The 22885-nt window shown below is 44.0% G+C and overlaps 1 protein-coding gene across 1 annotated transcript in view; it reads left to right on the top strand.

Annotated features, from left to right (window-relative positions):
• Positions 1-22500, top strand: part of si:dkey-49n23.1 (semaphorin-3D) — a 43635-nt gene extending 21135 nt beyond the window's left edge. The window contains exons 3-18 of the mRNA XM_036531773.1: positions 12383-12546; positions 13045-13104; positions 13556-13675; positions 14215-14308; positions 14969-15097; positions 15543-15685; positions 15926-16040; positions 16207-16276; positions 16820-16964; positions 17773-17995; positions 19385-19473; positions 20272-20313; positions 20593-20750; positions 21535-21599; positions 21752-21885; positions 22042-22500. Coding sequence (XP_036387666.1) covers positions 12383-12546; positions 13045-13104; positions 13556-13675; positions 14215-14308; positions 14969-15097; positions 15543-15685; positions 15926-16040; positions 16207-16276; positions 16820-16964; positions 17773-17995; positions 19385-19473; positions 20272-20313; positions 20593-20750; positions 21535-21599; positions 21752-21885; positions 22042-22500 — 2210 coding nt within the window. The remainder of the gene's footprint in view (positions 1-12382; positions 12547-13044; positions 13105-13555; positions 13676-14214; positions 14309-14968; positions 15098-15542; positions 15686-15925; positions 16041-16206; positions 16277-16819; positions 16965-17772; positions 17996-19384; positions 19474-20271; positions 20314-20592; positions 20751-21534; positions 21600-21751; positions 21886-22041) is intronic.
• Positions 22501-22885: the final 385 nt, after the last annotated feature.

The raw sequence follows: 22885 nt of genomic DNA, 5'->3' as shown, positions 1-22885 counted from the left end.
AGTGTGCTTCCCATGATATCCTACCCATATAACGACAGGGACAAAAAGCAAATGTTCATTACTTCAGAGAATGGGTTTATTGCATGTAGTAAATAAATGGCAAAAAGGCCAGCAAGCACGCATTGACTTGAGCATTAGTCCTGATGGCCAAGTGGCGGGGAGAGATTTGTAATTCTCACAGGAAGAGTATCATGTATTTGAAATTCAAAGTTAGGGAAAAAGAGAATAGGTTGAGATATGTTGGGAATGAAGGAGCCAACATACGACCTTGGTAACAGATGTGGAGATCATTTCCACCATCTATACCTCAGTGACAGAGGTGTGTATGTGTGTGTGTGTGTGTGTGTGTGTGTGTGTGTGTGCCTGTCCGTGTATGTGTGTGTGTGTGTGTTCAGGTGGCAGGTTGGGGGTTCTTTGACACCTGTTAGTTGAGTCTCATGGACACTCTTTTCAATGCATCACCATTGTGACAAATGTGTAATAATGCCAAAAAGACATGAACATTTCACTCCAGTTTAAGACAGCTGTTGACACACTGGCTTGACCTGGGGCCTCAGGTGTCAAAGTAGAACTGTTTGACTGTGACACAGTTGCTGTCATCTTTGCATGTATTCCTTAGAGAATGTAGCAGTTATGTATAGACAGCAGTTGAAATTACATGGGTAATTGGCACAGATGGTTTTATTGTCTTTGAATGGAGTCAACTTCCTCTTTTGTCGCTTATTTAACCTCAAGAGCCAAAGGCTGCACTGACAGACAGATGAAATGTACACCCCAATGACTCTTGCAGCTTTTTTTCTAGTTTTTGCGTGTGAAGTTTGCTCTTTACTTTGTATGAGAAACTTCCCCTGAAGTATGGATGAAGACCAAGGTAAACAGGCCTGTAGATGAGAGTGACTTCATATCGGAGAAAAAAGTTTCAACTTCACACCCTTTATCATCATTGAGACAGCTGCAATTATACAAGTAATGCAGAGATACCAGGATCCTGACATCACTGTCTCACAATTTTTGGGTTTCATATGATGAGCAAAAACATACTAAACAAAAAAAATTCCCATTCATTTGGAAAACTTGGCTGTTACAATGCTATGCCGCTGTTTCAAGCACGTCTGGTACATAATGGCTGCTAGGTATGTGGAAAGCAGGGCCTGTCAGTGGGGTGGTTGGTGCCATGTGGTGTCATGTAGTGACCTTTGGCTCTGTGACCCTAGCGTGTCCATGGTAACGAGGTGCGATGGGATGAGCGTGAAGACTCGGGATGACACAGTCCGCCCTGGTTCGGCAGGGGCTAATGAATCCGTCAGGACCTGGACACAAAGCAGAGCCGCTGACTGGAGTGAAGAATGCCGTTAATTAGGGATGGGTGTCCTGGGGTTGGGGGGATGGATGCGGGAACACCCTGGGTCTCGCGGTCAGCCACGGCTCGGCTCTTGACGTGAGGGTTCTTCTCCTGGGTGTGGAATCCAGCCTGCTTCCTCTGCTTCCAGCTTGCCTGTTGTGCCCCTTCTCTCTCCCTGTAGCATGAGGGCAGCTGATAAATACAGCAGCCCTTTCCCTTTGAGAGATAAGAGATGAAGCTAGATAGTAAATGATTGCATTGCTGTACAGAGGCAGCGCTGGGGTCTAGTTTGTCTTAGACTGCCAGCAGAGTCTGGGTTGACTCACAGAGCTGGAGTCAGGCATCCCTCGCACCGCAGGCGAGGGGCGTGGTCTTCTGAGAGCAGCGATGTATGTTCTAGCACCTTCACTCTGGCACTCAAGCAATTAAACTCACACCCTTTGCCCTCTCCAGGGTCTTAAGTGTTGCAGAACATTTTGTTAACATAACGAACAAAACAGAGCTACGCAATGCCAGCTAGAACAGAGCAGCCCGTATGTTTTATAGGGGATTCAATTGCACTCGAGGGAGCCGAGAACGCTCATCACTTAGCCTGAAGCTTGGCGCTACAACTGTTGCTTTCTCCAAGAGAATTTGCCAACACTTCCAAGAAATATGACAGTGATAGTAATCTACAATAATTTTTTTTTTAAAACTCATTTTTTGTAGGGCAAAGCAGAAAAAACATGTTTACTCATGACAGGAGAGCAAAAGTAATAATAAAGGCATGTGGGTTCTTCTGCTGCTCGCATGCACTTATCTGATCTTAAGTAATGACCCATCATTCCTGGAGCTTATGCTGACAGACTGGATCAGGCCTGGCGTGAGACCCCTTTCCAGTGTTGAGAGGCAATGGACTGTCTGCAGTGCAGAGTGCAACAACCTCTCTGTCTCTGACTCTAAACACGCATACGCTTTTGAAAGGAAAACAAAAAGCTTAAAGAATTCATTAAGTCATCTGGGAAATCAGAAGGCAGTTCCGGGACCCCTAAACAGAACCCCCACCCGCATTGTATCCTTGACTTGTGGCGGGGATATGTAGGCCATGAAGCTCTCTGCTGGGAGGATGGGGGGCTGGTGGTAGGGGGAGGGGGGCCATAGAGCCATCAAAGCCTTAATAAAGTGAAACCCAGGGAGGTCACCCAGAACTGCCACAAATCACAGAGCAATTGCCCTCATACTTCATCTGACAAAGCGTATGCATTTAAGGAGAATTTATCAGTGCTCCACTAAGCGGGTTAAGTTTGGTTTTCAGCGCATTTCCTTATTTCAGCGACGGCTGGAATGCGATTGATTGCAAAGAAGGTGATTGCGGGACTCCGCTGCCATTGCTCTGTGAATTAAGTTTTGAAGTGAGATTATTTCACCTTGAGAGTAATGCCTTCCACTTATCGTGATGGCTTTCCCACAGCATGGCCATTATTACCAAGCACAATCAGTCACGCTCTCCACACACGCACGCTTGTTCAGAGCTTGAGCGGCGCTGAGAGGAGATCAGAGGCCTTTTCCATCTGATGGGCAAATGCATTCCTTTGTTCCCCTGGGACACTTAAGAGCGGTGATACTGTGACCTGTAATCATTTCTGTTGATTTGAGAAACAATAGCACCACTGAAAAAAAATCATGCCATTGTGCCTCTGGCATTTCTATTGGATATGACTGGTTGGATAAACAAATAAGTAATCACACATGTATAAACATGTAGCCAATCTAGAAATAGATATTTATCCAGCCAAGGAAATTTGTGAATCTTGCTTTTTCATGCAGCATTTTACATATTTTTGCATGGTTAGTTATCCTTTCATCTCTCCGTCTTTTTATCAATAACATCCAGAGAGCAATCTAACCAAATAATTTGCCACCAAGATGAAAGCACAGTGCAGCTGATGAACCGACGTGCATGGCATGACACATAAACCAGAGAGAATGTGCTCACATTGGAGTAATGAAAATGAATGACAACATCCCCCAAAGATGTTTTTGAAGTGTGGGATCCAATAACAGCAAGGCTGTGGAAAAACAGGGATTCTGCGACTTAGAGAATCTGTGCTTTTGACTCACAGGAAAGGAGCACAATGGCTACTGCTTAGGTATCACAGAGTGCTGGCGATGGCTATCTGGGTCTGTCTTTTCAACGACAGAGGAGTGAGGTCTGGCTCTGGCCAGGAAACCGCAGGGGCTCGGCACACTGTCGGTCTGGCTGTGAGGATACATGGTAGGGTTGAAAAGTCACAGTGGGTTTTTGTAGATTAGATTTCATTTCTCCTTAGTTATGTATCCGCCCAGCTGACAAAGTGAGAAGCCGTGAATAGAGACCTCTTAATATTTTTTTGCCTGTGCTGTGGAAACCATGATATGTCGGATGTGTCTGGGAGTGGATGGGCGTTGAATGATGTGGGACAATGGAGAGTGCTGTGGTAATTATGGATGGTTTATGGAGTGTGAAGGCATGCTGTCTGGCACTTGACTGACAGCTGTGTTTATTAACTCATGAGTGGTGTGTAACATCGATGTTCATCACGCTCAGGAGCAGCAAACTGCTGTCATTTCCTCCTCTGCAGTGAGATAGACCTCTTATCAGGAGAGGCATTTTACTTGAAGAAGAACTGATCAGGCACTGTGCAGTGGCAGCTTTGCTGGTGGTGAAATACTGTCACTGCAGGAGCCATTCACTCTGTAAGTTATCCATTGAATTAGTTTGTGAGGGAGTCTACCAATACTATGGCTGCTTTCCCTGCTCTTAGCCAACAACAGTTTTTTTTTCACATAAAATCTTTCACTCTTTTTTCAACTTATTCACCACTCTGTCACCATGAATCTTCAGCTTTGTCCAGTTCAGTTCTGCTGGCTGCATGGTGAACAGTGTGTTGTTCCTCTTGAATAGCTTTGTCAGGTGGACGTCATTAAAGACAATGAGAGGAAAACCATTGGCATTACAGTTCATTTCCTGAGTCACACCGGGAGCTGAACAATGTGCGCACTGTGTAATAGAGTTGAACACCTGTGGCCGTCAGAGCTCACTGTCCATGCGCTAGGTCTGCGCTGTGTCTTACGTGTGACCTCTTGTGGCTGTGGACAGCTTGTCACATCTGTCTGGCTCAGGGTGAAGATGCGAGAGATTTGCACACGCGTACACACATACGAACACACACAAACAGACTGGTGAAAATACACACACACACACACACACACATGCACACACGGATGCGCTCACACAAACATGTATATACATAACACACATCCCAGAAAGAGAGAATCTTTTTTAGTGTTCTGAAACTCCCAAACCCTACAAATGAGCAGATATGCATCCTTTAATTATGTACATTCAGTAGATGTATGTAAAAATACTCAAAGTAATGGACTATGCACCTCTTCGTTGAAAACAGGAGTCGCTGGTAATTGTTAGTTAATGAACTCCAGCAGGTTGCTGCTTAGGCGGGCCATGATGGAGAGGATGTTCATCACCAGCTGCGCAAGGAATGTTTGTTCAGCCGACTTCTGCATCTTGTGTTTGGGTTACCAGAAAAGAAATGATACAATTAATAATTTAGAGCTGGAAGGCCATCAAAGCACACGCCAGTTGAATTTACCTTATCATTTATTTTCAAAAACACTGGAACTAACGCGGCGTTGAAACCGCCTGGAATGTACACAAAGAAAAGTGATCCATGGCGAGATTTCAAGGCAAACAATGGGCCTTGCTTGCGAGCTCCACATTCTCCCACCACTGGGGAGAGTTCATCTGGAGCAGAGGACCGGGGGCACTGTTGTAGAGACAGTGCTGGGAGAGTGCGTGTCGCCGTGTGAGAGCTGTCGTCGGCTGTGAGCCGTCACCGTTGTGACATGGGCCCTCAGCCGATCCCAGCTCTCCCCTGTGTTGTGCCTCTCTGTGGCAGAGCTCTCATGCAGCATCCGCTGGCTGTGAGGAGGGCTACATTGACACCCTACAGTTTTACCGCTCACAAACTGGGATAATCTCTGCCTGTATGCGTGTATGGCCATCCCTGTTTTTTTTTAGCTCATCCATTTCTTTATGTGTATTCCTACAAAGAGTTAAACCAGGACTGATAAATGAAGCATTAGTAGATGTAAAGCCATATATATTTTTTTTTGCTTTCACTCCATGCATGCCTGTGTTTCCACTCCTTGTTTCCTAAACAGAGAGGGGTGCTGAAAACAAACTATTGTGAAACTGAATTCTTATTTGCCAGTTTTGGAAAAGAAAAATTAATGATTTGTTAAAACCGTCCAGTTTTGAACAGGCTGTTGGCACAGCAACATTTTTTTGATATGAACAAGAAGCCCTTAAATGTCAGGGGGGGTGAAATTGGCTTAGGCCTAAATTACTTTTCTCCATATGGACTCTAGTATAAAAATTGCCCTGTTGAATGGCAGCTCTTCAATCCTATTGGAGGCACATTGTCTGCCCCTGCTCCACAGCTTTGTCCAGGGGGAAAGACCCTGCTGGTGAGAACGGTGCACCATTGTTCAGACCTTTAAATACTGTACTGGAAACAGTGGAACAATGAGAACGCTCCTTGAAAAGCTCACTTTCATGTTCTGCTGTTTACAATTGACAACAGAGTGAATGCGGCATTCATTTTAAGGAGGTGGTGGGTCCTCAGTTTCAGGGACTGGTTGCATAGCTACGCTGTTAAAAAAATGCTTCTCAGAGTTCTCATTTTATTTCATGCTCAGCCTAGACCCCACAGAGGTGTGGTTCTTTCAGCATTGCACAGCGGAGTGAGACTGAAAGGCTTTCTACTCTCCTTCTCGGTCCTCTGTCGCCTCCTTTGCCCTGATAGATAGGTGACCCTTTGCTGCCTTCTTCAGAGCTTTGCTGTGTGTAATTGGGGGTGGGAGGACACTGTTGACCCAACTCAACTGAGGCCAGGAAAAGAACAGAGAAAGTGAGTGGGTTTGAAACTTCTTCAGCTTCAAAGGGACTATGTGATGATTGTAAGAAGAAGGAGTGAATAGGGATGGTAATTGAAAATGTTGCAGACCTCTTCAGGGGTTGTCTGTAAATGGTAGTGGGAACTACATGTTACTGTACAAGACTGCAGCACACCAGAACAACAGCAGTATTCTATTTGCCTTGTTGCATTTTGTGTTGCATTTTTCTAATTATGTCTACACGTCAACAGCTCGCTGCTGACTTCACATATAAAATTAGTGTTTTAAGACTGTCTTTATACACCCTTTAGGGAATTGTACAAGGTCTAGCCTCCCTTTATATAGTATGAGTAACTTTTTGGCTGTACTCTCGGTAGATTAGACTGAAATAGGCATGCTGTGTTCTGTCATTTGTGACTCATTCCCTTTAAGCGTGTTAATTACTCTCATGCTCCTACCGTGCTAACATGGCTCACGAAATTAAGAGTGTAGGAAAACAATGCATACTGGAGAGGTATAATAAATCTCAACCGACCAGTCAAGACAAGTGAAGCCCTGAAGACTCAAACAGGGGTGTGGTCCTGGGTGACTGAACAAGAAGGCATGGCCATCATTAAAAGAGCAGTTGGGAAAAGAATCGAGAAAAAAAATCTGGCTGCAAATTGATATGGAAGTAAGTACATGTACAGAAAGATGTACTGCAGGCTGACCTATTCCACATTAAGAACAAAATTTATCCTAGAACTAATACAGACTTTAAAAGTTTCAGTGCCGTTTGTGTAAAAGTCAAACTGGACAGTATCCAAACGAATGCACACTACATACTAGACCATGTATGTCATAATTCATAGGGATTTTGCATATATTAGGGAGAGTGATCTGACCTACATTGGCAGCTAAGTAATGTAATTATTACTTCATTATTATCAATAATGTTTTTAATATTGTGATATCCTGACATAAGTCTTACCTTAATTCATCACCAGTCAGTCTTCCATAACTATAAACTCTGTTAATGGTCTCTTGTCATCTCTCATACAAGTGGCTTTCATTACCACATGTCTCCAATTTACCAGACATATACAGTATGGTGCATTACACACTAGGTATTGTTCCAATCCACTGTTAACAGTCACAGTAGAGCACCAAACTGCCTAACACTCTTCAGGCATCTGTCCCTCTTTTCATATAACAATGTCTCTTGACTACAGAAATGATAGAGGTGGATGAAAGATCTCAACACTGGTTATCAAAGGGATTCGGCTGGTTTGATTACCCAAAGTTTGCAACTCAGATAACAAGGCATTTTTTGTGTGATTCTGTTTCTCTTAAAGCACTTGGGAGTACGTGTTTGTGTTTCCACATTGATTCACAAAATCTCTTGAGTATGTTTTCCGTGTCACTGGAGTGGTTCTTTTAATCAAAGACCCGCACTGGAAGTGCTGAGATTTCAATAAAAGATAATTGTGTGACAGACGATGCCTTACAGTTGATAATTGGCAAACACAGCTGTGATTTTTTTTTCTACTTTTAATGTTTAGTGCAAATGGCTTCCTTTTTATAATCAGTCTACCACATTAATGAGCCAGACTTCTCTAGACATTCCAAACTCATTTAGCTCTGAAAGGCCACAATTAAAAACATTCTGTCTCCATAAACCTATGCAATCAGCCTCACATTTCTGGAGCTGACATAAATCAGAAGTCTTTCAATATAGTTAAAGCTGTACTCTTTCACATCTTTAATATTTCATTAAAAAGCAAAGTCCTTTAAACACTTAAACCATGATTGTATGTGTAACTCTGTTAGACAGATGTTTGGACTATATGGAACCAGTGTTTTTTGCTGTATTCAGAAACATTGGACATGTTTCTTTTTTATAATTAACATAGGTCATACAAGGAAATACTTACACATGCAATCCTTATACAAGAGGTACTTGATCTGATTGAGATTAGAGCATACCAGCTGTGGAATTGGTTAGATGGATTAGTGTAAAATCTGATTGGCTTAAACTCTGAATATGTCCCTGTTCAGTTGGCAGTCCCAGGGGAATGGGGAAGAAAAGATCCTCTGTAGATAGGAATTACCAGGTGGCCAAAGTCATGCCAGAGCCTTAATCCTGGTACCCTACTCTTTCACTATATCACAGGCAGTAATTAACCAATCACCCTTGACCCCTTAAATCCCAGGGCTTTCAGCAGCCAACCTCTCAAAACTCTATGACGAAACAGAATCAAGTCTTGCCCCGGGCTCTGCCCAATCAAAAGTAATCAGTGGAGGTTTAGCTTGATGGACAGAGAAGCACGTTTTACCTCTTCATTACATTGGAGTCTTTCGATAAACATTTACTAGTAGTGTGGAAATCCCTCTGTGTGATAAAAAATACACAGGATGCTGTAAGACATATAGATGAAGTAAAGACTGTATTTAAAATGCACTCTTTTCATTGTGGGTTTGTTGAGTCTGATCTGCTCAAGTGACTGTTCTGTAGAGGCAAAAATCAGTTAGAGGTGATTTATAGTATTCACAGATTCAGTTCACACGAAGGATCCATACTCAGTTTCATCACAGGTAAGAGGTCTGGTGTGCTGAAAGCGTTAACCTTTGACCCACTTTGGTACTGCAGGCACTCTGTGTTCCTGCCCTCTGGTCATGTAATCTTTTTACAAGAATTCATCTTTTTCCATATTTATTCATCCTTTAATGTTTTGGTTGTCTCCTGCTTGTCATCCAGTCAGACACATATTTCCATGCAGAAGTGAATGTGTGAGCTAGTGCCAGATGGAATGAGTCCACTTTTCCAGGACCATTCCCAAATGCCATTTGGAGACGACCCCCACAAAAGCCTTGTTTTCCATACTCAATAAAATACAATTCACGACAACAAACACAGTGATAGCCAGCCTTGTTGGAGTGAATCATGTGGCGTAATAACAGATTTACCAGAAAAGCAGTTAACCCCTTTATTAACCTTCCGGCTTCTTTGCCATGTCCTGAGCTTTAAACTGCACAGTGCCAGAGTGTGCACAACAAGCTTGATAACAGCACGTAGCTGGAATTATGAACAGATGTTCATCACTAAAAGTTGCAGAGTGAAACATCTGATGGTCAAAGAGCAGATCTGGAATCATTTGGTCATGCAAATGTTTGAAATGGAACAAAAATAGAGAGCTAGTTCATTGCAAGAGCATTGATATAGGTGGCCGGTGTTAACGTCATCAGTTCATGAAACGGTCTCTTGATTTCATTTTATGCAGAGCTCTGGAATGTAAACAGTGTTGGGTGAATCCACTTCAGACAAAATGGTTTTTCAAATCCGTGTGAAGTCCTTCGTGCTGTTATAAATATTTGATGGATTGGCTAATCCTAAAGTGATTAAAAATAGGTCTGAGGTACATTTAACGCCTTAATGGAACATAACATTGAATAGATTTAATGCCATATTTAGAATATAAAGGAATTATGTGGGTAGTCAGTCTGTGACTTTTACCACTGGATTTATTTCATTGTCTCAATGGATTCCAAATCCTAGTCTCTGCTGTTGTCTGGGCAAAGGATTGTAAAAGCTGTTTGGAATTTAAATTGGGACTGTGGAAATGGAAATTGATGTATCAGGTGCCATGACAGCATGACAAGGTTTTTGCTATATTAGAGCATAGTGATGGATTGACCACTTGTACATGAGTCATCTAGAGAGATACTGATCTTTTTTTCTGGCATTCAGGGAGGACCTGGCATGTTTTAATACTATCCTAGTGTCTTGTATTAAGAATCTTTTTCCCTTATTCAAATCATTTTTCACCATTCACTTTTACTATTTAAACACAGACCTCTACTGTTAATTTATTGGAAATATAGCATGATCAATATATATAATATAGTATGTTGGAAATATAGTTATGATCAATATCAGAAGTCCTAGGACTGTTGAGCTGATGGTGACTTTGATTTATGGTCAAGAGTACTTCCAATGACAATTTGGGAAATATTGCTAGAATGGCAAAATGCTAATGGTGATTTCTGAGATGTAGAGTCAACATTAGTGTTTATGACATTGGGCGTGGATGGGCAGGGCCAAGAAGCAAGAGCCCTGACAAGCAGTGTAGTTCGCACACATATACAGTCAATAGTAAGAGGTGCTGTGAGAGGTAACTGGGAGATTTGTATAATGCATTTAGTGTTTTCTAATCATATTGGCCATGTAGTAGGACCAAGGGCAGCAGAAGGTACTTTATGTGAAATTTGAATTCATATGTGTGTGTGTGTGTGTGTGTAGGGGTAGAAAGGAAAATGGAAAAAATAAGCACCTAGCCATTCTGTCTTGAAAGTCTGAATATATCTCAGTGTTGTAGCTGGGTCTTAAACCTGCCTTTAGCAATGCTTCATCACAGACACAACAGACACAAATGATGAGTGGGTGTAATTTTTTTACTCTCTGTGCAGGGTTGTCTCTATAACCTAACATAGCTCAAGCTCTCCCAGAGTAGATGAAGCTCTGGTTTGTTGTCCAATGTAGAATGTTGTTTGGGACACCCGAGTGGAACGCTTGGCCTGTAGCTCTCTGTAATCTAGTTTGAAGTTTCCAGAACACTGACTTGCTGTCTATGCAAATGTGAATAGTGAAGCCCCTGGATTTGGGCAAGAGTATCATTCATCTTGGACTCTTGTCCACTCAATTAAACATCAGCAGGCTGAAAGCTGCGGGGACATACTGCCTGCCTCCAAGAGCTCACAGTGCAAAGAGTTTTTTTTTATCCAACTAAAATTCAAATAAGGATGAGCAGGGGGCATTGCCAAGGAAGGAAGCCAAAATCAGGAGTAATTGCTTTGAAATGAAGTTCTGAAGTTTCATGTGTGTACTGCAGGAAATTAATAATGCCACTCCTGCACCTGGAAACATAGTTTTGGGCCAAATTAAACCACTTCAGGGGTCTAGGGTTTTAGGAGATAACAGAGTGGTGCCAAAGTTCTGCTCTCTCTCCCTCAGCTGAAAGGTGAAAAATTAAGGTATGCCTTTAAGAATTGCGCAGGATTACTACAACAACAGGTTCACTGCTCAGTACAGGACATTACTCATAACATTGCATGACAAATGTACTTACCAGTCAAGACCAAGGTAAATGATTTTGGAGAATGTTTAAAGACATTAATGAAATGTTAAAACTGTCTCTATGTCATCCTCAAAATATAGAGCTGCATCATGCATTTATGATTGTATCAGTTATTAAATATGATAATTATCTTCATAAACCTCATACAGAAGATTTGCACACCTCATTGCTAATATCTCGACAATGTATCCACATTCCCAATGTATCCACAAGAAGAGCTTTTTATCTTGTTAGAACTTGATTATGAAACCTAGCATTCTGCGGTTAAACAAACTCAGCTGAAATAAATTTTTGTGGTTGAACCTGGACCGTGTTCAGGATTGCTGTCGGTGGTCTGTCATAGCGGTTTCCACCTCATTGTTGTTCCTCCCTGGAAATGGGAAACACATTTGAGAGAAACTGTTGTTTAGGGTCCACGATGATGACAGGAACGGTCCCAGTGAGGCCAGAACGGAGCGCTGAATGAAGCAGACAGGGGAGGGTGTGCGAGGTTAATTTGCAGTGATTGTGCAGGTCATTTTCTGCTTAGTTAAACTCCCAGTCCCCCGGGAGGGAGGTGAGTGCATGACGGGGCCTGGCCTGAGCATGCAAAAAGGGGCAATGTTGTAACATACAGCTCACATATCATTAGTTTTCTGCATACGTTTTCAGCTTTATTAGCAACTTGATTGTTGATGGACCTCATTTCCAAAAAGAGTTTTAAAAGGTTCCAGAATGGTTTGCTGTCACTAAATGAACAAGGCTTGAGTGATAGGAAAGTCTATAGTAAGTACAGCTCACTAAGCCTGCTAATTCATCTCTCATCAGTGTTAGAGTGTGGGATAGCAGTACATTAACTCAAGAATCAAATGCATATGTTATCAAAATGGATAAAGTAATAGGTTACAGTGTAGAGCATAGCTTTTTGATGCACTAACTTTGTGATGTTTGTTGTAATTGTGCGGTCTGGAATGGAGTTCCGCTGTTCTTCATGCTGCTCTCCCTCTCTCAGACCTACAGGCGAGGAACAGCTCGGCAGTGTTCTGGGGTGGTCAGGCTGGGGAAGGGGGTTACCAGGCACTGCTGCTGGATGAAGACCGGGGCTGGCTGCTGGTCGGGGGGCGGGACCACATCTACATGCTGCACTCCGACAACCTGGCACTGCCACCACGCAAGGTCAGTGCCTGTGTGTGCGTGCGTGCGTGTGTGTGTGTAGGCTCAGGAGGTTATTATAAATTAAGATTAATTTTAGTTTTCAGCTCTTGCCCTTTACAGATGTCATAAATTGTGAAATGCAGCAACACAACCGGTTGGTGCCGTTGCCTATTGACGGCTGAGGTTTAGTCTGAGGATTGTACCACAAAGGCACATCACAAAGGTTTTATTGGAACATTTGTACCTGTACTGTTTTATGTCAGCTGTATGTGGTCTCTGGCCATTCCCATTGTTTTGACATTGCATTGCTGATTTTAACAACAGCTCCATGCCAGTGATTGGACTTGTTGGAGAGTTGCCCTTGTTGTCTCTTTTCTCACTCTCCATATATCTGTCAACACCAGAACAAAATCTGAAATGAATCCAAAATTTTATGCCTGTGTTTAAGGGAAGTGTCAGGATGTTGTAGGCAATGTGCTTGTGAGTGTCGCCCTAGCGACGTGTCGCTTTCTCGTTTAGATTCGTTGGCCGGCTGTGAAAGAGCATGTCGAACACTGCAGGTCGGCTGGGAAGAATGAGGTAAGGAGGACAGTCTCACCTATAATGAAGGTGGTGGTGGGGGCGGGGGTTGCAGGGTGACAGTGGACAGAGTTTTCCATAAGACTGTCTGGGCAACTTAACAAGAGTCAGCAGCACACTGGGAATTTACAGGCCCCCCTACAACAGGCCCGAACTCCCATCATTAAGTGGAACATGGCCTAAAGTACTCCTTTTCACTTATTGCACTCGTGGGAGATGTTGAAGTTTTAAGGGACCCTGGGGAGTTGAGTAGGTCCTCTTTGTCATGGGATGTGGCGTCCATCTCAGCTGCAATAACAAAAAAAGACCAACGAAATACGCCATGTAATTTAGGGCAGGGAGCATGGCATTCCTCCATGCATGTTCACTCTTCGGGCTTTTCACAAATTCGGTACCCTGAGCAGTATAACTTACTGGTCTGACGCAATGTTCCTTTGTGTGAATGCTGCAGATGGATTGTGCCAATTATGTGAGACTCCTGCAGCCCTTCAATAAAACCCATGTATACGTGTGTGGAACTGGAGCGTACCACCCGCTCTGCACCTACATCGATCTGGGTCACAACACAGAGGTGAGGGAGATGATCACGGATCCTTCATGAGACGTGACGGATTCACCTGACTCTTTCTGTCATCCAAACATGCACTGGTTTCGGAAGACCTGTTTGTGATTTAAAAAGCAGACAGTGCGTGCCAAACAGGAGCTGTGAGCATGCTATCAAAATATACAATACAGCTTTGTGCCATATGAAAAAGTAATAGAAATTAAAAAAGTAAATCATCATAAAGAACATGGTGATATATGTCAAAATGTTTGTCATGTATCATATATCTACAAGATATTTCATATATATATATATATATATATGATATTTTATACATATATATATATATACATATATATATCGAACGGTACACTGTTCAGAAGTAATAATGGATATATTTCCTATGTATCACATAATTTGACATTTTGAGATGTTTTAACATATATTTGGCATATATTTTACTTATTTTATCTTAATATTGAAGTCTATCTGGCTGACCCTTAGAGGAGTACAAAGTGTAATAAAGGCATGATGAAAGAGAAATGATGTTTCTCCATCTCTCCCAGGAGCCTTCATTCCGGCTGCTGCTTCACTCTGTGGAATCGGGACGGGGAAAATGTCCCTACAGCCCGCTGGAGCCCTTCACTGCCAGGCTGAGTGGTGAGCCCCCACTCAGGCTTAACAGACACTCACTCGCCAACACCGACAGGATTCACAGCCAACACCTCTCCATTACCTTCCTTTATTAATCATGATGAAAAACATCAGCCAGTCTGTCACCCTCTCAGGCCCCTCTGCTTTAAGAGGAACAAGCCTGAGTGATTACTGGCAGGCCTGCCTTTTCTGAACAATCCAACCACATCCGCAGTCTTCAGCGGCTTATTATTGAACAGGAAACCCGGAGAAAGGTGGGCTGGCTGGTGTGCCAGTCAACTGTCCGGTGCTGCAGTCAGGAAATGAAAGAAATCGCAATGTTTCTTTTCCAATTTCTCTTTACTTCTTCTGGGGACGCCAGTCCCCTTGGACTTTGGGAAATGAAACATATGGTACCTAATTGCAGGCTGTCACTGAGGATAAAGATTTCAGTTAGAGATTTTATGGTGTGTGTGTATCTGAAGTTCCAAAAATATATGTGGAATCTGAAATTTACCTTTGGCTGTATGGATGGAACTGAGGTCATGTTTCTTAAAAAGAAAAACAGGCCAACTGACCATGATGGAGATGTGGCGTAGTGAATAACCAATTGCGCCTTAGTTCTGGAACCTATCATTTTCACTTTCATGTGGTTCTAAGTCAAGTTATCTCACGGTTTCATGCCAGATGGAGACCTCTATGCTGGAACATCTGTGGACTTCATGGGCAACAACGCTGCCTTATTCCGAACCTCAGTGTACAGCAGCAACCAGCACTACATTCGTACAGAGGCCTACCAGGACCACTGGCTAAACGGTGAGAGGAGCCTAGAGGAAAGGGGCAGAGGCAGGAACTGCGTGTTTGCACAGCACCACTGAAGTTTATGACAACCAGGCACAATTACTTCTTAACTTTTTCCTTATTCTGGTTTAGTTTTTTAGTCTGTGTCCCAAGACCGTACTGAACTCTTGTGATCTCAGTGTTTTTATCACTGACGCTTGTTCAGTCATCTGGTTAGTGATGTCCTATTTGTGCAACTTTTCATGCCACGTTATTAAGTACACTTTGTTAGTCTCTCTTGACAAGAGCATCTGCTAAATGGCAATAATCTAACAGTTAATTCTGCTGTAAACTGTTTGGGTGGGGGGGGGGGGGGGGGGGGGGGATTACACAGAGTGCTTGTGTGTGTTCACCCATCTGGCTGTACTTTCTGTTCACCGTTTGACTGTTCCACTCAGTTCTGTGTTAATTGCTCCCACAGAGCCAGAGTTTGTGGGCTCCTTCTCGATCCCAGACACCCACAGCCCAGATGATGACAAGGTCTACTTCTTCTTCAAAGAAACGGCAGTGGAGTCCAGCCAGTGGGACAAGCGCATCTACAGCAGGGTGGCACGGGTGTGCAAGGTGAGAGCCGGGACCCTGTTTGCAGATTTTAGGCATACACACGTATGCAGCCTTCCGCCAGAGCCCTGTCTGAGTATGATGAAGTGCAGTCAGAGACTCTGAGCGTAAGTTCATACAGTATTCATGCAGCTTGAGGCAAGCCTTTGTAAGATTCTCTGTGTTATAGTGTGCACCAGCTCAGTGTGTAGAACAGTCTGTGTCTTATCCCTGATTATGCTTCTCTTCATGTGCCCCTCTCAGAATGATGTTGGGGGAAAGAGGAGTCTGATTAATCGCTGGACCACCTTCCTGAAGGCCAGGCTGGTGTGCTCAGTTCCTGGCCCCGATGGCTTGGACACGCACTTTGATGAGCTGGGTACAGTAATACAACATTCAGCTTTGCTCTGCAGGGCCGAGGCGAATCAAACTGAGATGTTACCTTCTAACCTGCGCTCCAGCTGTACAATAAGCTTGTTCTGTTACTGTTTGCCTCTGTTCTCTCAAGCGTGTCTGACTCAGTGTTGACCTCTGTGTGCTTTCAGAGGACATCTTTGTGCTGGAAACTAAAGACTCGCAGAATCCAATCATCTATGGAGTCTTCTCCACTTCAAGGTGAGAGGCAATTGTATAGTGCCATACAATGGAGAACAGAATGTGATTCAGCTGCTCAAAACGTTATCTGCAGATAGTAAAAAAGTTTTTTATTTATAACTGAACAGAATATGGTTCACTTGTGAACATTTTAATATGGTACCTTTTTGAGATTACTATGCTTTCAGATGAAAACCAGCTTGATTTCAAAGGAGTTAACATTTGAAAGAGTTGGATGGCTGATTCAAAAATAACATCTCAGCCAATTCATAAGTGATTATCTTGTGAAATCTTTACCTCTCATAAATTTAATGGAATTGACTGTGATTGCCAAAAATGAGCGAGGAACACCCCAAAAGACAACAGGATGTCAGAGAAAACCTCCTATCTGCTCCTGACATATGAGGACAATCAATCTCACACGTGCACACTCCCGCCCGAGCGCTGCCAGGTCAAAAGGGTAACCACGGTGTCAGTGTTGGGAGAGTCCTGGCTGGCTGTGTTATTCTAACCCACATCCATGAAAACTCAAGCCTGTTTCCTCTCTCTCTCCTCCCCCAAAAGCTCTGTGTTTAGGGGCTCCGCCGTCTGCGTATACTCCATGGCCTCCATCCGGGCTGCCTTCAACGGGCCCTACGCCCACAAGGAGGGTCCAGATTACCGCTGGGTGGAGTACAAGGGGAGGATCCCGTACCCGAGACCCGGCACTGTGAGTTCTCTCCAGGGGAGAGCGGTCTGTTTGGAGAGGGAAGAGGGGGATCAGACAGAGGGCCAGCATCCGAGAGAGAGAGAGAGGGCGGTGATATAACCGCTGGCCGTCCCTCCTGACCTCTTCACATTCTCTCAGGGATGCATTAATGCGTCGGGGAGGGCGCTGGGCACAAGGTGTGTTGTTTTGTTCTGAGAGAGCTCCTCAGAGGGAACGGACTTGGCGGTGGTGCTGGCTCTTGGATGTAGTGATTTAGTAGTAGGTTCAGGAATTTCACCTTAATATAATTATTGGCAATTAAATAGTTTTTCCATTTTAATGGTGTAATTTTAACCTTTGAGTAGAGTCACTGCACATGCAGTACACACGTAAAATAACTGCAAGAACAGCAAATTCAGGAAAACTAATAAGGATAATAGTCTTTATGAAACAATATATTTGTGATGGTCACTGGGGTATATCACTGACCCATCATTTGTAAAGAACAGTGATATGTATTCACCTGTTTATTTGGATCCTACACTGTGAATTAAGTTGTTGGTTTTAATACAGAGAATATGGGATAATTTAATTTAATTTTGAATTCTAGAAACCTTTTGAATGGAATGTACTGGAACAATCTGAATAAACTCTGCCTTTGCCTGAAGGAAGATTTTCCAACATTCTAACTTTGAACACACATTTCCCCTAGCCTGGAAATCCCATTGAGCTCATATTCTTTTCTTTGGAAATGTTGTGAAAATACGCCAGTGGAGGCGTGTCTCTTCCCAGATTTCACAATTTGCCTATCTGTGCTACTCTTGCTCAGTGTCCCAGCGAGACCTATGACCCCCTTCACAAGTCCACGCGTGACTTCCCAGACAATGTTGTGAGCTTCATGAGAGGACACCAGCTGATGTGGGAGCCAGTGCTGCCCATCAACAGGAGGCCTGTCTTCATGAGGGTCAGCGCCCCCTACAGGCTGCAGAGGATAGTGGTGGACAGGGTGGAGGCAGAGGACGGTCCTTACGACGTGCTCTACCTTGGGACAGGTACGTAAGTTTTCTATGATTAAGGCTGCATACATCAAACTGCAGTATGCGAGAGGTAGCGGTACTGCTTCTGAACCCCAAAAATAATTATAAACTGAATCTAGGCCAAAATCAGCAAAAAAGCCTTTAGATGTGGGTTTTATAGCACAGCATGTACAAACAGTCATGGTTTCATAAGTAAAAAACACATGAGATGCTCAGTGTTCATAAATCCGACTGGGGATAGGGGTGTTCTGTCAGAGCTGTCTCGACTGATTTACGACCCAGGATATTTAACCTCAGGAAGCTGACCCCAGGTCAGAGGGCTCCTCAGGTCGACAGCTTTCTCCAGTAGGTTAAAAGCTTTCAGATCCTGCACCTTCCTAATTTCACAAGTGACAAGGCTCATATGCCAGCTCATGTGGATGACTAAAATGACCGATGACCTGTAACTTTAAGGGTTAAATCCCTTTACGTGGAAAATGGAAACCAGTAACTTATCTGATCAGTAATTTGCATTTTGACAATTAGCTTATGTTTCTTGCCACAGTTCTTGTGTTCTATTAGGAGAACTCTTTGCTGAACAGTATCTCAATCAATAGATTAAGTTTTAAATAAAAATGCAAGACACTTTGTAAACAAAAGCAATCACAGACAGCAAACCTCATATAGTATATGGTTTTGTATTTAATTTGTCACTTTCAGCTAATATGCATTGCATAGGTTTAGCAATTTGAACTTTCCAAAGCCAAAAATGAACAGTTTAGTACACAAACTCAATGGCCTGGCTGGAGACATTCGCCGTTAAGCAAGCCTCCTTGTTTAGACACAGGACGATTCCCACACTCATCTTTACCAGGATGTCCTGGGACCGTCTTGACATTCTGAAGTGAAGTGTTGCCTGTCTGCTTGCCGTTTGCCCTCTTTGTGTGAGTGTCACTGAACTCTGCCATTCCTAAGTGTATCATCTCACACAAAAGGAGACCCCAAGGCAAACATGCTTAGGTACTATGTACTGACTGACAGACATGCTTACATGGGGACCTGTTCAGGGTTCGAGAGGGCCAACAGCTTCAGCAGGGCAACAGCTGCTTTTGCCACTAAGGGTACCACATAAATTCTCAAAGGAGCTCTGCACATGGGGCATGTTTATTGCTGGTATCTTGATGGTAACCATGTAACTGCTGTGTACCACAGAAGAATGTTAACAGTGCCCTCCGGTTATACCTCTTAAACTGGAAATATAAAATGCTGCTGAACTTTGCATAAATGCCTGTGTGAGTAGAATCACAGCTGATTGGTCTTTCCTGCTAAAATGGCGTCAGTTGTTGAATTTCCATCACGTAACTGTAGAAGGCGTTCCTTTGTGGGGACAGGTGTCAGATAATGGGTAACTGCTTTGCTCTTCAGACAACAGCAAAATGCTGAAGGTCGTCTCCATTCCCAACGAAGCCTGGGAGACAGAGGAGGTCATCCTGGAGGAGTTGACTGTGTTTCAGGTACGGCACCAGGGTGTGACTGTGGAAAAATGTACTTGGCTTTGATCTTGTTTCTCACCCATGGCATTTTCCTATCTGCGTCTTTTCTGTGCGATGGGATGCCTCCAGGATGGGTTGTTGTTTTCTGTGTGAGGAGACAGAACAGAAATAACCCCTGAGAGGAAAAACAGTTTGGTTAAGTTTTCCCAGGGATCCCAAAAAAGTGTACAAAATGGAGAGCCTAGGGGAAAACGTGTGGAAAAACAGCAAACAGAGATAGAGAACCCATTTATTTTCTTTACGAAATTAAACAGGAGATAACCCATTTTCAACTGAACTGTAAACAATGGGGCACATGTCACAATTGCCCTGAACAAGATTAAATAAATATGATGTTGGACGGAGCTCAGCAATTTAGAGGGTTTGGCTTGAGAGGCCCTGGCATGTTGAGCAGAGAGGTAAAGGGACCCTGGCTATTTAATGAGTTTTCCTGTGGGAAGAACAGAGGTTATATCACATCGCTGTGGGGTGCCAGCTCTGAAGGCTTGGGCCTTAGTGGTATTCCTCAAGGAGTTAGCAGGAGGTCTGTGATTGGGGGTTAATCGTCTGAAGCCTTCACAAAGTCATTTGAAAAGAAAAGTCAGTGTTAGCAGCAGTGGCCATTGGCTTTCAGTTTTCCCAGGTTGAACTGAACCAGTGGGCTGGAAAAGGTTTTGTAACTTGCACAAGGTTGGCTGAACAAACACCCCTCAAAGTCTCAATTGTTTAGAGGTGTTTTTTGTCTGCTGTGTGTTAACACAATGTCTTCTCTCTTGACAGAAGCCAACCCCTATTCTCAGAATGGAGCTTTCAACAAAGCGGGTGAGTTTTCCATGGAAGACATGTGAACTACAACAGGGTTTAGATCAGTGTAAAAGGACATTTTATATTCAGCTTTACATGAGTCTGGTTATTAAAGGAAAATCGCTTCACTGTCAATGTATGAAAGATTCTGTATTTGATTTGTGACACTTAAAAATCTAATACTATGTGGCAGCATATCCATATACCTTGCTGCAACAGTGCTAAGTGGAGATGTCACTAAGAAGCAGAGTAATCCTCGCAGGAGAGACTGAGGCTTCCCTCCATTTCTGTGTGCAGCAACTGCTGTATGTGAGCAGCGATGTGGGCGTAGTCCAGTTGGCACTGCAGCGCTGTGAGCTGTATGGGCAGGCCTGCGCAGACTGCTACCTGGCCAGGGACCCCTACTGCGCCTGGGACGGCAATGTCTGCAGCAGCTACTTCCCTAGCAACAAGAGGTGAGCCCCACTCCTGTCGACCCCTGTCAACTTCACACCATCATGGGTCAGCCATGGATGAAAACCTAAGTAAAGAAAATAGGTTCTTAGGCACACATTTTTAAAAATCTTTTAGGTCCAAGAAGACTGGGTTTGTTAAAATTCCCCTTGCTCAAATGTTTTCTGTGTAATGACAAACCAGATCAAACCAGTCAGAGTTCTGTAAACATGTCATTGATAAAATGAATTGGCATGTTAGACCCCCTGGTTTCTATACAAGTCACAAAGCAGTCCTTGCCTTTGTGAACAGTGGTGGCTATATGCCATATTAACTTAATCAACAAAATTGTTTTAAGGGATTTAACTCAGGCAGCAAGTACAATGTATCACACTGTGCCCCCGCTGAGAGCTAATTGATTATTGCTCTGGGATGGAGGAATAAGAAAAATTTGACAGCAAATTCTTCATTTTAAATGAGGCATGGAATTAATTTACTGCAGGAAAGTAGGTATTTTCTAAAGATGAAATTAATCTTACTTCACATTCTGATAAAACACTCTTGAGCGTAGGAGCTTTGAAATCCAGGGAAGTCCTCAAAGCACATTCATGTTCTGTAGTCCATCGCAGCTGAATGGTTCCAGTATTCCAGTAATTCTTTATTGCAGTAGAAAATTAAATACAGTTGTTTACTGAATTAAACGCCTCCCAGGGCTATGTTGCAAAATAATTGGGGTTGAAATGGAGCTCGTGTCAGACAAACATCTTTACAAGAGACTTGCCTTTGGCTTTTCCTCCTACTGCACAGGCGTGCCCGGAGACAGGATGTCAGGTATGGGGATCCCAGGAGCCAATGCCATGACTTGGAGGATGGTAATTGTCATTATCAATCTTTTGCAGGGATATTCAGATCCTTATCACTGTTATACATATAAGGTTCCTAAATTTCAGCACTCCCTCTAGTGGTGATGTCTATGTGCCAACATGATGAAGATTGCACGGTAAATTGGTAACTGTGCTCACAGGTTCAGAAGGCACTGAGGAGAAGGTCATCTATGGGGTGGAGAGCAATTCCACATTCTTGGAGTGTGTGCCCAGATCCCAGCAGACAGCAGTTAAGTGGACAGTGCAGCAGCCCCAGGCCCAGACCAGCAGGGAGGTGAGTTTGTGGGGAACATCATGTGGTGGAAAAAAATCTATCACAGTTAGGTTTGGTTGCAGATGTTGTTAAAGATTCTGCCAGAACACAGGCAAACAAGACACCCCTTGTCTTGAAGAAAAACATTTCCCTGCACCCTCTCTGTGTTCCTTTCAGCTGCTGTCGCACGAGGATCGCATCGTTCACATGAAGCGGGGAATCCTGATCCAGCACCTGGAGCCGGGCGACACGGGGCTGTATACCTGCACAGCCCTGGAGCACTCCTTCTCCCACGCGCTGGTCCGGTATAACCTGCAGGTGATCCCGCAGCAGCAGGTGGCCACGGAGCTCAGCCGGGTGGCGGGAGCGAAGGCAGAGGCGGAGGCGGAGGCAGCAGCGACGGCGGGGCTGAAGAACACGGGGAGCCCCCCCCAGTTCGGCCGGTCGCCGGCCCTGCGGAACTACAAGGACCTGCACCTGGTGGGCGTGAGCAGCCTGACCGCGGACGAGTACTGCGAGCAGCTCTGGTACCGCGACAAGCGGCGGCAGCACAAGCTGCGCAGCCTGAAGTGGAAGCAGGAGAGCAGGAAGGCCCGGGTCCGCAGGCACAACCCCCTGTACCCGCCACCCCAGTGAGGAGCGCCTCGAAGGGGGAAGGGGGGGGGGTGAAAGAGTTCTTAAGGGTTAAAGCTAGTTTTAACTGACTGTGTGCAGCGGATAGGTTCACCAAATCTAGGTTTCTATCTATGACCCTGTCTTTGCAGTGTTCCCTGAAGACATTTTATGTTAGTACTTTTGATGTCTGCTTCAGTTCTTCTTCACTCATTTTGGAGGAGCTCACTGACATGAACTGGTCTCCCTGGGAATGCGTTGAGCACCTATCACAAGCTCAGCTAAGCAGGTGCCATATGCCCTTTCCCAGGACTCTTCTCTCAGTCACACAGGAAGCTTGCCACAGTATGTCACTCTCACTCAACCCCAGATGTCCAGACCCTCATGTGTTTTGGCCATGCTCGTAGAG

Source organism: Megalops cyprinoides, chromosome 6 (assembly GCF_013368585.1).
Source record: "Megalops cyprinoides isolate fMegCyp1 chromosome 6, fMegCyp1.pri, whole genome shotgun sequence".
Taxonomy (NCBI): domain Eukaryota; kingdom Metazoa; phylum Chordata; class Actinopteri; order Elopiformes; family Megalopidae; genus Megalops; species Megalops cyprinoides.
Note: the sequence above shows the minus strand (reverse complement) of the source record. Positions and strands in the feature narration are given on the sequence as shown.